The sequence below is a fragment of the Helicoverpa armigera genome, chromosome 15 (assembly GCF_030705265.1).
Source record: "Helicoverpa armigera isolate CAAS_96S chromosome 15, ASM3070526v1, whole genome shotgun sequence".
Taxonomy (NCBI): Eukaryota; Metazoa; Arthropoda; class Insecta; order Lepidoptera; family Noctuidae; genus Helicoverpa; species Helicoverpa armigera.
In genome coordinates this window covers 6272877-6285374 of record NC_087134.1, presented here as the reverse complement: position 1 = coordinate 6285374, position 12498 = coordinate 6272877, and the positions used below count along the sequence as shown (strand labels likewise).

Below are 12498 nucleotides of genomic sequence, written 5' to 3'. Positions count from 1 at the left end.
TTATCATGATAATGAGCAACGCTAACATTGACCCTGGTAGCATTATGGATGTAGTTTTATTAAGGAACCTAACTACCTGCTGAAATAATCTAGTCACTTGTAGGTACTATTATTACTTATATCTGACCTATAATTATTTTATAGTAATTAACAATTAGGTTTCAAGTACTTTGTAGTAATTTGGAATTTCAGCTAGACTTACTGGCCTACCAATAAATTCCCGTTACAGCACGGTGGAGCGATGAAAAAGAAGGACCGATGAAAATAGATGTTTAGTTATACTTACTTGTAGTTTCTGAGATTTCGTGATGAACCAGAGAATCAGTGACCGTTCGATTTTAGAACTCACGGGTAGAATACCTGGGGATAGTTGAATAGGCACTTTATTTGTATAGATATTCTGTTTTCTAACCGACCGCCATAAAAGGAAGTTGTAGGAAGTAGCAAAGTTAAAAAAACTATTGGCAGTTTTGGCATGTAGCAACACTGATCCACGATGTCATCAATATATGTCAATGAATGTCAATGTCAATTGTCAATCAGACAAAAACTTTTAAATGTCAAAAACTTTTTGACATTTAAAAGTTTGTTTTGGCTCCGGCTTTCCAATGATTTCTGTTTCAATTGTAAATTAAATATTCGCTTTAATATAATGGCTTTAAATCCTCGCAAATACCTAATAAAAGATTTAGTTAATAAGCCTACACCGCTAGATGTGTGGATACAGGGAACGATAGAACAAACTGTTGGTGCCGATATTTTAATAGTTTCCGACTCTACTGGACGCGCGAAAATAACAAAATGCGAGACAGCTCATGGTATCATTGATAAAACCGCATTGCGAAAAGGTATGCGTTTAATAATGTATTTTCTCTACATTTCTTAGAATATAATTTTGCTACAATTGAATATGTAGGTATTTGTTTTTTTCATGTTATACGTCTTACCAAATTTTCTAAAATACACGACATTACTACTACTTATCAATATCAATGAATAATGATCTTGTAACGAAACTTTAGCAGGCTTTCACCATACAAATGTGCCAAAAATAATCAAGCCTTTATCTGTTGCTGTTTTGCTTACTTGTATTGTAATTGGCACTAATATTCCAATATTCTATTTATTTTGAATCACTATTATAGGTACATACTGCTGCATAATAGGTTCCGCAGTAAGAACAAAAGGATTGCCTGAAATTCAAGCAAGCAAATTCATTGACTTGACGTCCCAGCCTCACATGAAAATAGCTTGGGAAACTGAAGTTAAAGAAGCCAACTTATTTTTAGAGGGAAAATTGATACCTACTATCCCATCTCCCTAGCCTATTCGCAACTATGTTGGGGTCGGCTTCTAGTCTAACTGGGTGTAACTGAGTAGCAGTGTTTTATAAGCGGCTGCCTGTCTGACCTCCTCAACCCAGTTACCCAGACAAATTAATACCCCAAGGAAAAACTGGTTACCAGACTTACTGGCTTCTGACTAGCAGTATTAACTGTAAATGACAGCCAGGACAACAGTTTGTTGAAAATAAAAATGATGTTATAAAAGTGGTGTTTAATTCCTTCACCATACAAAATAATATACATTCTTCACTTGATTGTATTGTAACAAAGTAGATGAGCCAGAAATTGCCCACCAATGGAATTATTCTGTTTTCTTCATATCACAGATTATAGATAAGTGCTTTTCACAAATCACATTTACAACATAAATGCAATTTCTGGCTTGAAATAAGAAGCCTCTATAACAGGATAAAATAATATTTCATTTGATAATTTAATTATTGCTTACATAATTGGCATCTTATGCTTATTTCTGGTTGTATATTGCAATTATTTATTACAAGTTGTAAATAATTAAAATTAGTCATAACCATTTCCATGAACATTAATAAATATTTATCATTAACTTATAGCTTGGCGTTGGACTTCAGAAGTGGGCCCAATTTTTGTGCGAGCATGATGTTTCCGGAAATCTTGAGCTTTCCCTTCATGTAAGCCACCTGTGGGCTGAGCGTGCCCGCTGCAATGTCTACCATGTCACCGTCAGAAACAGTCAGGGTAGTGTCAGCCTTTCCACTCTTTGGTCCACCTTCATGGACAGCTGGGGTCTTGAGGTCCAATGCTGTGAATAGAAATATTTATTAGTTATCTGCTAATGGCATTATAATTTCAGTAAACACTGGCTGTACCACTGCTGGACAAAGGCCTCCCCATTTTCTCTCCACACATCTCAATACTTTGAAAGTTCCACCAATTAGGCATCATGAGTTATCTTAGCAGCTCGTGTTTCATTTATTTAAAACTCAATATATTGCTGAGCTTCTCTTTTTGAATAAAACGTGCAAACAAGGGGCAAGTTAAACGGGATGCTCTTCAAAAACCTCATACTCACTCCAAGATTTAACAGTCTTTCCACTCTCAGTGATATTGTAAAGGAACACGCCACCGATGCTCTTGGCTAAGTCCTTGTTCTTGCCAACCTCCTCTTGGATCTTGGCGAAGAGTGCATCAGACTTGAGAGCACCAGAGGGCGCTGCTGTCGCCGCGGGCCCTGAGGAAGCCTGGCCAGACACTACGTTCTTGAAATCAACGTATGCACCTGAAAAATTAAGATTATGTAAAAATTTTCAAAAACTTACTAACTGCAGATTGTAATAACTGATGCATTCGTTGTTTTTCGATTAGAGATTGTGACATAATTTATGTGACAAAATTTAATCTCCAATCGCAAATCAGTGGATGGATTGGTATTGTAATCCGCAGCAAGATAACGCATTATACGAAAGTTACGTCAATTCGCGACAAATTATGCATTAGCAGTTAGTAACGTCACACGTTGAATGACTTACTATTTATGTATATGAGAGAAAATCGAAAATATTGACTATTTACTTTCCTACTACCTTGTTACTTACAAAAACTTCTCAAGTAGGGAAGTGTTAATTATTGTATTAATACTGTTTAGTTGTTTTAGTAGTATGTAACAATTACATGTAAATAATGTGGCCGCCTGTACTTGGGAGCGCACACTTGACCTATACTATAACTTGTGTAATTGTGTGACTCCTGTTGGCTATCCTAATAAATAATAAATAGTTATATTCTGTCATACGTACCAGCAATGACAGTGTTGCCAGTCTCCTTGACCTTGGTCTGGAAGAGCACGCGTTTGCCTTCAAGCCACATCTCGGTGACGAGGGTCTGACCAGGCAGCACGGGCTTCACGAAGCGAGCCTTCAGGGCCTTGAAGTTTGCGGGGTCGTTGCCGCCGAACCTGTGTAATGGAAAATTATATTTTAGCTTTAATTGTCACCTCAAAGGGATATGTCTAATCTTAACGAGAATCAAATTTATATTTTTGACATTCATAAGTGCTTGAAGGCCCAAATTTAATAGATGATTTGACTTTGACTAAAGTTTTTTTATGTGAATTTACAATATTATATAAATTCTGTACAAAACGACTCTAGATGTTACGCAGCCTACGGCCCAAAATCACCGACAGCATAAACGTCAGTTTTCATAAAACTGTTTGTTTAGTTTACTATGAATTTTCACATTTCATTTTGAAAGTGAACAGTTGTTTTGAGAAAACGTGAATTTATGAACTAAGCCTAAATGTAACAATAACATTGTAATGTAAGTATACTTACTTGGCCAATACATGTCTGGCAGAGAATCCAAGAGTCGCCATTCCGTGGAGGATGGGCCTCGGGTGTCCGCTAGCGGCCGCCACATTGGGGTCAATGTGGAGTGGGTTCAAGTCACCAGATAACCTGGAAATATATAATGTCCCGACATTATATATAAAGAAAGTATAAGTAAAATTCTTGGCTTCTCATGTTTTACTAATATCGTCGTCCTCCTGCCCTTACCTCGATTTTATTTGGATACTCTTCTATAAAATAATTTAATTACATACTTTCCTAACATAATGTTCAATTAAGTGAAGACAAAGCGAAATCGTATCTTGCTAAAAGAGCAGCTTAAAAACAAGATAAATTGTAGAAGGAAACCAAATCTGAAATCGCATATCTAAATCATCTATTCTTGATCAACTTGCATCAACCTTGATTAAACCACCGATTGTGACATTTTTTGCCTCTGTTGCCTGATAAATGGTTTAACAATGATCCCATCACTAAAATGTAATTTCTCCAATTTCAAAAATCAAAATTACCTATAAAGCGATGCCTGTCCTTCCGCAGTGCGTTGTTCAACAACAGCGTCGGGTGCTCTCTTAGGCGCCGGTTGTACTTCCACAGCTTGCTTGCTGTTGCGGGGGCCGTTGAACCCGCCCTGGCCGAGCACGAAGATGTGTTGCTGTGTGCGTGCTACTAGTTGCTTGTTCTGGTAGATTTCGCCTGGGAATTAATAGTGGTCACTTTTATCCTGGAAATGGACCTACTCACAAATTGGTCACTAGGCAATAATTACAACAAAAAAAAAAACGATGTATCAACGTAAGATCGTTAATTTTATGTTTAAACACAAAACATAAAATTCACACAATCAAATCACAATTCAAAGATCTTATACACGTTAACGTAGCTTTATTTTCATACTATTGACCTACGTATATTTTTACTTGTCACTTAAATATAGGCACAGTGTCGTCCCTTGCCATCAAACGGCCCTGGCGTAAGCATCATCAGTTGTTTTTACCACAAGGAGATTATAAACAATTCCATGTGATAAATGATTATTATACAATTTTTAAGTATCATAAATGTAGGTACAATACAAATCTTATCATTATCATTTTTATCATATCTGGCACCACATTTTATAATGTTTATCGCAAAAATAATAAGATAAAAAATAACAAACAACACGTTTTATGTAGCTGTCATAAACAAAATAAAACCACTTTCATTGATAGAAAAGCCTGTACCTATCTTATACTAAAATGACAAATAACGCCGATTTTATTTTACCGTTTACGTGGGAGACTACTGAAGAATAAGTTAGAAATGTAGCTTATAAAAATAAGTTCTTGATTGCTACTATCGTCACCAATGTAAGAAAACTCTTAAGCCCTAAAAATCAATGCGTTGGTCATGGTGATTATTGTCATTTTCTCTATGTATATGACTAGAGATTATTGACCTCAAGTAGTTTACATAAGCCCAAGATTATGCGTCACTATCTATCGCTAATTTATAAACACGAAACTCACTGTTGACAATGGAAACGGCGCTTGATCCCTTGTCCAAGGTATCGACGACATAACTGCGTACTTTGAAGTCTCCCTCAGTGCCGGGCAAATCTCCCACAAACTCAATGAATTGTTCACCGTGAAGAATCTAAAAAAAAAAACATTAAAATTTATGATTTCGCAGTAACACGATGCAACATAGAATGTATGTAATTGAACATTATGCGATTGAAAGAATCGCTCAATTTCACAGCTCTTATATAGTCACATGCAATAATATGTATTCACTTAGCAAAATGTAGCGATTTTCTCCTAAGTGTCAAGTTTTCACAAGCAGGATATTTTGGAAGCCTAATACTTCGAACAACATTTGACGTTTATTAATGTTCGTGACTATACATTGTAAAAAAAATCTATCTTGACAACCTTGGTTTTAACAGGATTTAAGAAGATAATATCCTATCTAGAATATAAACTAATCTCCAATTTCTATACTCACGTTAGTAAAGTCGGCGTGTTTGCCCGGAGGCATGGAGTTAGCCACTAGTGGAGACTCGATGGCCATTCCCGGGAGGATGAAGTATGTAGGCAGAGCTGCGAAGTTCTCGTGAGACTCGTACAAGAACTTCAAATCGCTTTCGTTTTCTACTGATGCTCCAACTGAGAAATAAATGGCAATGTTAGTGTATTATATTTTTTTGGAAAGAAAGTATTTTCAAGTTGTTCGTTTTTTATGATTCTTTGCTGGGGATGCCGAACAAACATTTATCTAGTATCTACATCAAAACTATGGTATAACTTTTTTAAAGGCATATTAGAACAATAGAATTTTACAATATTGGTGTCTACGCCTGAAAAAGGCAGTTAAGCTGTACTTAACATTAATTAGAACATCTGTAAACTTAACAAGCGAATAAATAGCTATTGAGCGATTGACTCCGTTCAATAATATTGCGTTAGGGGAACTATTTTACAGTTTTTTTTATACTTACTTCCGAGAGCATACAGTACGAGATCCTTGGAATCATACTTGTAACTCGACCAGTAGGATTCACGGTCACCGTCTAATTTGCTGCGTTCTTCGAAGTCCTAAAACACACAGAATAAATTTATTATTGGTTAGGACGAATCAGTGTACGCCATAATGAATCTTATTGAACTGGTTTTAGAGTCCAAAGTTAAGTTATGCATCAGATTGCAGTTTAAGCCGGTTCGGTGATGTAGGTATTATTTCTTTGACAAAGTATTATAGGCTAAAGTTGCTAACATTTTAAGTACCTACCTATTAATTTATTTGATTTGGACTTTGGTTTCGGAGGATTTTAAAATACCTGTTTGTACGTAAGATATATTGGACTTTGAAACTATATTGACCTCGAGTTTTGTGAGAGGTTGTATTTTATAAAAAACTTCGATAAAACCGTACATACCAGTTTTAATCGAACTATGAACAGGAATCTTAAATAGCTAATTATATTTTACTTAAGACTGGATGAGGCATAAAGGTTGAAACCTAAATGACATGATGTACTAGCTCTTTGGTTACTTGAAGAAGTCGAAAATATTTATTCAAAATATCATAAGTCCCAAATAATTCTTCAAGATATCATACTCATTAATCTATAATCAACTAATATAAAGATAATAGAATAGTTACCTACTGCCAAATACCTACAAATAATCCTCTTACGATCTTAATTTGTAAGTACCTATTCATTCTTCTGAGTACACAGACAGTTTATTATCTTTATATCTTAAAACAGGACAAGATAATTTGAATTAAGCGTCTTATTTCCTTTTCTTTTCCATAGAGACAAAATCTACAGATTACCTATGTACCGGCGTTTTCTTAATCATCAATCATTATCAATATTTGAGTACTTCTAGTACAATGTTTAAGATTAGTATGATTATATTGGTTGATGTTTAAGATTAGTATGCCTGTATTGGTTGTCTATAAAAAGGAAATATTCGATTGATCGATTGTTTGAATCGAATAGGCTCCAGAACTAATGAACCGATTTGAATACAGTTTCAATGCTAGGAAGCTACATTATCTGCGCTGAACATTGGCTATGTTTTAACCGGATACGTGAAGAAGGTTTCCGCGGAGAAAACGCATTGAACAGCTAGTAGAACGCATTGATAAGCTAAGATTCATGATTTACTATCGAGTACATTTCTGCCAGACCACTAACGCTTATTTCCTTAGGCATAACTAAAAAAACTTTTTCACCTATTAGGAAAGCGCACTGTCTTTGCAAGTAAGAATAGCAGTAGTTTTGTTCTAATATCTATAGCATAGATCTTGAATAAGGATGAAATAATCCTGTATGAAAATTATTTGATTATGTAACATACCTGAATCTTCTCAACTAGATTGATTGTGGTGTCAGCAATCTTTTCAAGATGGATGGAGTCCTTCATGTTTGTCGCTTCGGGCCAGAACTCCTTGACAGACTCGATGGTGACCGGGTCTGAAGGCTTCTTCCTATAGGATAAAGGGACAATATAGGATTTTAGTAACTGCAAGATATATTTATTTACATAGGATTTTTTATTGATTGACTCTTTTGGCAGTATATACTACATTTATAAATACGACCCTGTTAATAATATCCTCATATGAAATTTAGTTGGGTTTCTTTAGTTTATGGAACATTTACCTTTAACTGTTCCTCAATAAAATTGTTGACATAATACACATTTTAAAATAATGTATGATGTTGAAAGATCGCAATTTACAAACATAGCATTGTTTGTGCATTCAATAAAAACAATAACAAGTAGGTATAAATCGACGCGACATTGAAGAATTTCCTTTTATTTATACAAACAATAAATATTAACGTTACTGTCATTGATAAGTTATGCCGTGATTTCAAATAAATTACTTATATGTACTTATAACCTTCATATTATAATTAGTAACTCATTCTACATCTTTTTAAGTACTTACATAAAATTATATTGCTTTACAGGAATATTTTTAAGATATATTTACTGTAGTACTTACTTCAATATGGCGCCTTGTCCTCTAACGTAGTGCATCTTGGTCGCGTATCCGAGAGTGGAGTCAATGACTGCGCCGGAGTCGGGGAAGGATTCGTGGCACATGTATGCCTGCAAATATATATGCATTTTAGTATATGAAATAGGTACACATTTTAAATTATGTTTCAGAACCATGCTAGTTCTAGAAAATCACTTCAGGAACCTGATTGACCTAATGGAGAAAGTAAAAGTTTGGAAGGTTTCAATCACTGTCATTTTTCATCTTGCCTTCTATTTTCCCCGAGGTCAGTTTATTTCTAATGAAACTTCTTTACTTATCGTCAAAACGTCTATCAGTGAAGACTTGATAGAACGCTGACATCGCTAAAAGCTGACAAAGGGTCAAGTGTGTTCAGCAGTCTAAGGTCTGCTCTGGGTTAGGAATTGCATTCGTGCTATAAAACTTGGTGACAAGGGCTTTAAAGGCCCTGTGAAACCGTCGTAAAAAAGACGCAACTAGTGTCCAATATACTTACAACAACCGGCGCAATAAGTTCAGGCTTCATGGCCTCAAACATTTCTGGGGGCAGAATGTCTTCAGTGAGACGAGACGCGGCCGTGGGCACGATGGTGTTCACCTTTATGTTGTATTTCGAGCCTTCGATGGCAAGGGTGTTGGTCAAACCGACCAGACCCATCTTTGCGGCGCTGGGAATAATAGGAGGTTGGGTACACTCAGATATATACTTTATTGAGAGAGTACAGAGTTCAAATTTTTAAAGCAGTTTAGAAACTGTTCTTTATGTGTGAGTCTTCCTACCCCTGTATTTGCCCTAGATAACTGATGAAATTGAATTAAAAGGTTGAAAGGTGAAATAACTGAAAAAGTTCATTTCTGGGATGAGATACTTTGGTGTATTTTTTTACATTGACAAAGACACATTGATTAGTGATTAGCATTTCGGTATTTTAATCTTATCAACGCAAGAATCCCTTGCACAAATTATATGCAAATTGGATATTTTGCGGTATTTCGATAAGTCTTTGTTCTTTTCTTAATACCTACGCTCACTTATTCACAGTTTGCAGTTTAATTATAAACAGTCTTAATTATAAGTCGCTTTAATTGCGTCATTGTTTCGTTCTCATCATGATTAGTGATTTCATGTATAAGTGAGTTTGTATAACTTCAATACTTGGGTACATTTGCAGTTGTAAGAAATGACCTGTGTGGAACAATAGGTACTTTATCCCTTGAAGCATGTCATTTAACATGCGTTTGTGTTCATAGTAGATTAAAATATGTACAGTCAACTTCAGGTCAGTGGTAACAGTTTTATAGGAAAATCGTACTTATTACTATTGAGTTAAGGTGCATGAGAGTTACCACTGATGTGCGGTCTACCGTACTGCCTGGGGATAACAACTGCATGAAAGTACCTTTAATTTACATTCAATATGTGAACTGACCTGTAGTTAGCTTGGCCGAAGTTTCCGAAGATTCCGGCATTACTTGAGGTCATAATGACGCGACCATACTTTTGTTTTCTGAAGTGTTCCCATGCGGCGTGTGTAGTTTTGTAAGCACCTTTCAAGTGAACCAGGTGGATAAGGTCCCAATCCTATGAAAAAACAAATTCTTATTACACAGTCAGGACTTCTAAAATTACTACACTAAAATCTGTTCAAAACTATGTACAGCGGCTTCTGTAATTCTCTAATATTTAGTTTTTATTTTTTATTTATTCTGTAGTTGTGAACGTTACTTATGGGACATTTTGGAATTTTGTCCGAGTTCGTGAACTTTTGTTGTTGTTTTACCTACATAGTTTAGTTAGATTAATCAAAAATTCCATGACAAACAATAGGTACTGGTATATTGACAAAACGGATACATCAGTACAATCATTGAAAAGCCGATTATGATAAATTGATAGAGATATTATTTAACATTACGTAAGAGAGATAACTGAACTATCTTGTCTTCTAGATAATGCAATATTCAAGTGCAGTAGGTATCTTGTCATAGCTTATCATTTTACACCACCTAGGTTTTATGACCGCTTATCAAATATCATACTTAGTTACTTAAAGATAAGGTTTAATCTTCAATATCTTACCTGATCGGACATTTTAGTGAAACTCTTATCACGCAGTATTCCCGCATTGTTGATAAGGATATCGATTCTGCCGAAGTTATCTAAGGCGGTTTGGATAATCTTCTCGCCCTCCACGACATTGTTGTAATCAGCGACCGCAACACCACCTGTATTTATTAACATAATTATTATATCATCATCATCATCAGCCCTTTTAAAAGACTTCCGAAAAAGGAGGAGGTTCTCAATTAGTCGGGATGTATCTTCATTATCGTCTTACTACTGGGCACAGGCCTCCTCTCACACAGAGAAGGATTGAGCATTAATCACCATGCTTAGTAGATGCAAGTTGATGATTTCAGACTTTATAGTCCCGGTTTCCTCTAGACGTTTTCCTTCACCTTTCAATCAGTCATTGGTGTCCAAGATGCAGTTAGAAAGTACATAAGAATATAGAAAAGTTGCATTGCTATTTGCCTGACCTGGAATCAAACCCACTCATACTTGAGAGGTTTTCTTAACCCACTAGGCTACCATGACTTAATACTAAATTATTACCTACATAAGAAACTTAATTAATGTTTTAAAGGTTAATCAGGTCGAGACAATGTTTGGAATACATTATTTTATTTATATATAAATTTAAAATGCATGTTCCGTACAAAGTCAAGGTTTTTAATTATGTCTACTATAATTAAATAAGAACTTGGATTACAATTATTGTACTTTTGTTTGCAGTTTTAGGAAGATCTTAAGGGAATTATTTCCCACACTTGGTATATGTACCCTATTATGTTATTTTGATAGGTATATTACTGTAAGATAAAGCTACAATAAAGGTGTTCATGGACTGGTCACCAGTCTCACCCTATGTCCTTTCAGAAAATTGAAAACTATCAATGAGTCTGTGAAAGTAACTACTAATAAATGAGAAAGTCATCATCAATAATTTAATTTCCATCTACATGTTTGTCTATAAGATCCTAGTGCTAGAAATATTATGTTTATTTGGTAGACTGTTTTATGTACTTTTTAATACTAGTTCTTTTCATGAGCTTAAAATAATTCCTTCAGGCAGTGAACATAACTGTGGGTTGGGTAGTATATAACATGATAAAAAGTAGTAAATTGGCAGTAACCAATGCAATAGTAATGACCATCTAACAATAAATAAATAAGTTGTTAGTTAAAATGCATCTCACATGCAGATTGTTGTTGTTTCCTTTTTTTAATAACTTGTTTGGCTAAGTACTCTGTACAATATTTTTTGTACTTGATTCTTGTCTGGTCATATCAAAGCACTGATTTAAATTATAATTATATGAACTAAATAATGCCTTTTTTATAATGAGAAAACAGTATGCTTACTGAATTTCATAAACACACAAACATTATAAGATTCATGCAAAAGAGAACAAAAGTAAACTCTGTGTACAAAGGGGTTCAAAGGTTTTATATGCCTCAGTCCAAAGTTGAATTGAGCATATCTAGAGAAAAATTCAGCTTCATTATCACATTAAGTAATAAACTCAGACTGGGCATGCAAATCTATTACTTACACCCAACCCAACAATAACTCACAAGTCAAAAAGTTCAAAAACATAAATAAATAATGAGTTGAGTATGAATCTGCAATTTTACCTTTGTCCTTGATTTCCTTAACAACGGCGTCCGCAAAGTTTGATTTTCCACTGCCGTCGCGGGAACCACCGAGGTCGTTCACCACTACTTTAGCGCCTCTTGAACCCAGCAACAGAGCGTAGGCCCTGCCGAGGCCACCACCGGCGCCGGTCACCACCGCAACACGTCCGTCAAAGCGAAGCTGGTCCATTCTACACGACAAACCGAATGTAAATGAGAAAGGAATCGAGTAACGAACTCAGAACCGGCGTAATTATCAGTGTCAAAGTCCAACTTAAACATTCGCTTTCGATAAACAAGTTATGTGCGTACGTTCCACTTATGAGATAAAGTTTGATAATATTGAACTTTTACTTGAATTGTTGTTGTAACTCAATGCTGATTACGTACCTTCGCTTTTTGCAATGTGATGTGACGTAACAAATTCCAATTTTCGTGTAAATTAATACAATAAAGTTCTGAGAACAACACAGGAACTCAGAATGAATAATTTAATAACAAGTTTTTTTTTTGTTCGACTCTCTTGCTTGTCGCGTCACTGACAGTTTTGTATGATAGCCAGCTGTCATAGACACTGACAAGTATTTCATGATATTCTCGT

At 35.3% G+C, this 12498-nt stretch overlaps 1 protein-coding gene across 1 annotated transcript; it reads right to left on the bottom strand.

Moving 5' to 3' along the window:
• Positions 1–1542: 1542 nt before the first annotated feature.
• Positions 1543–12449, bottom strand: LOC110370579 (peroxisomal multifunctional enzyme type 2). Its single transcript, XM_064038098.1, has 15 exons — positions 12288–12449; positions 11898–12088; positions 10278–10423; positions 9628–9779; positions 8694–8865; positions 8180–8286; positions 7525–7654; positions 6156–6252; positions 5663–5823; positions 5185–5311; positions 4186–4369; positions 3659–3781; positions 3122–3279; positions 2398–2604; positions 1543–2127 (listed from the first exon to the last, which is right to left on the bottom strand). Exons 2-15 carry the CDS (start codon positions 12085–12087, stop codon positions 1913–1915), a joined length of 2169 nt encoding a protein of 722 aa, XP_063894168.1. The 5' UTR covers position 12088; positions 12288–12449; the 3' UTR covers positions 1543–1912.
• Between the last annotated feature and the right edge of the window lie 49 nt (positions 12450–12498).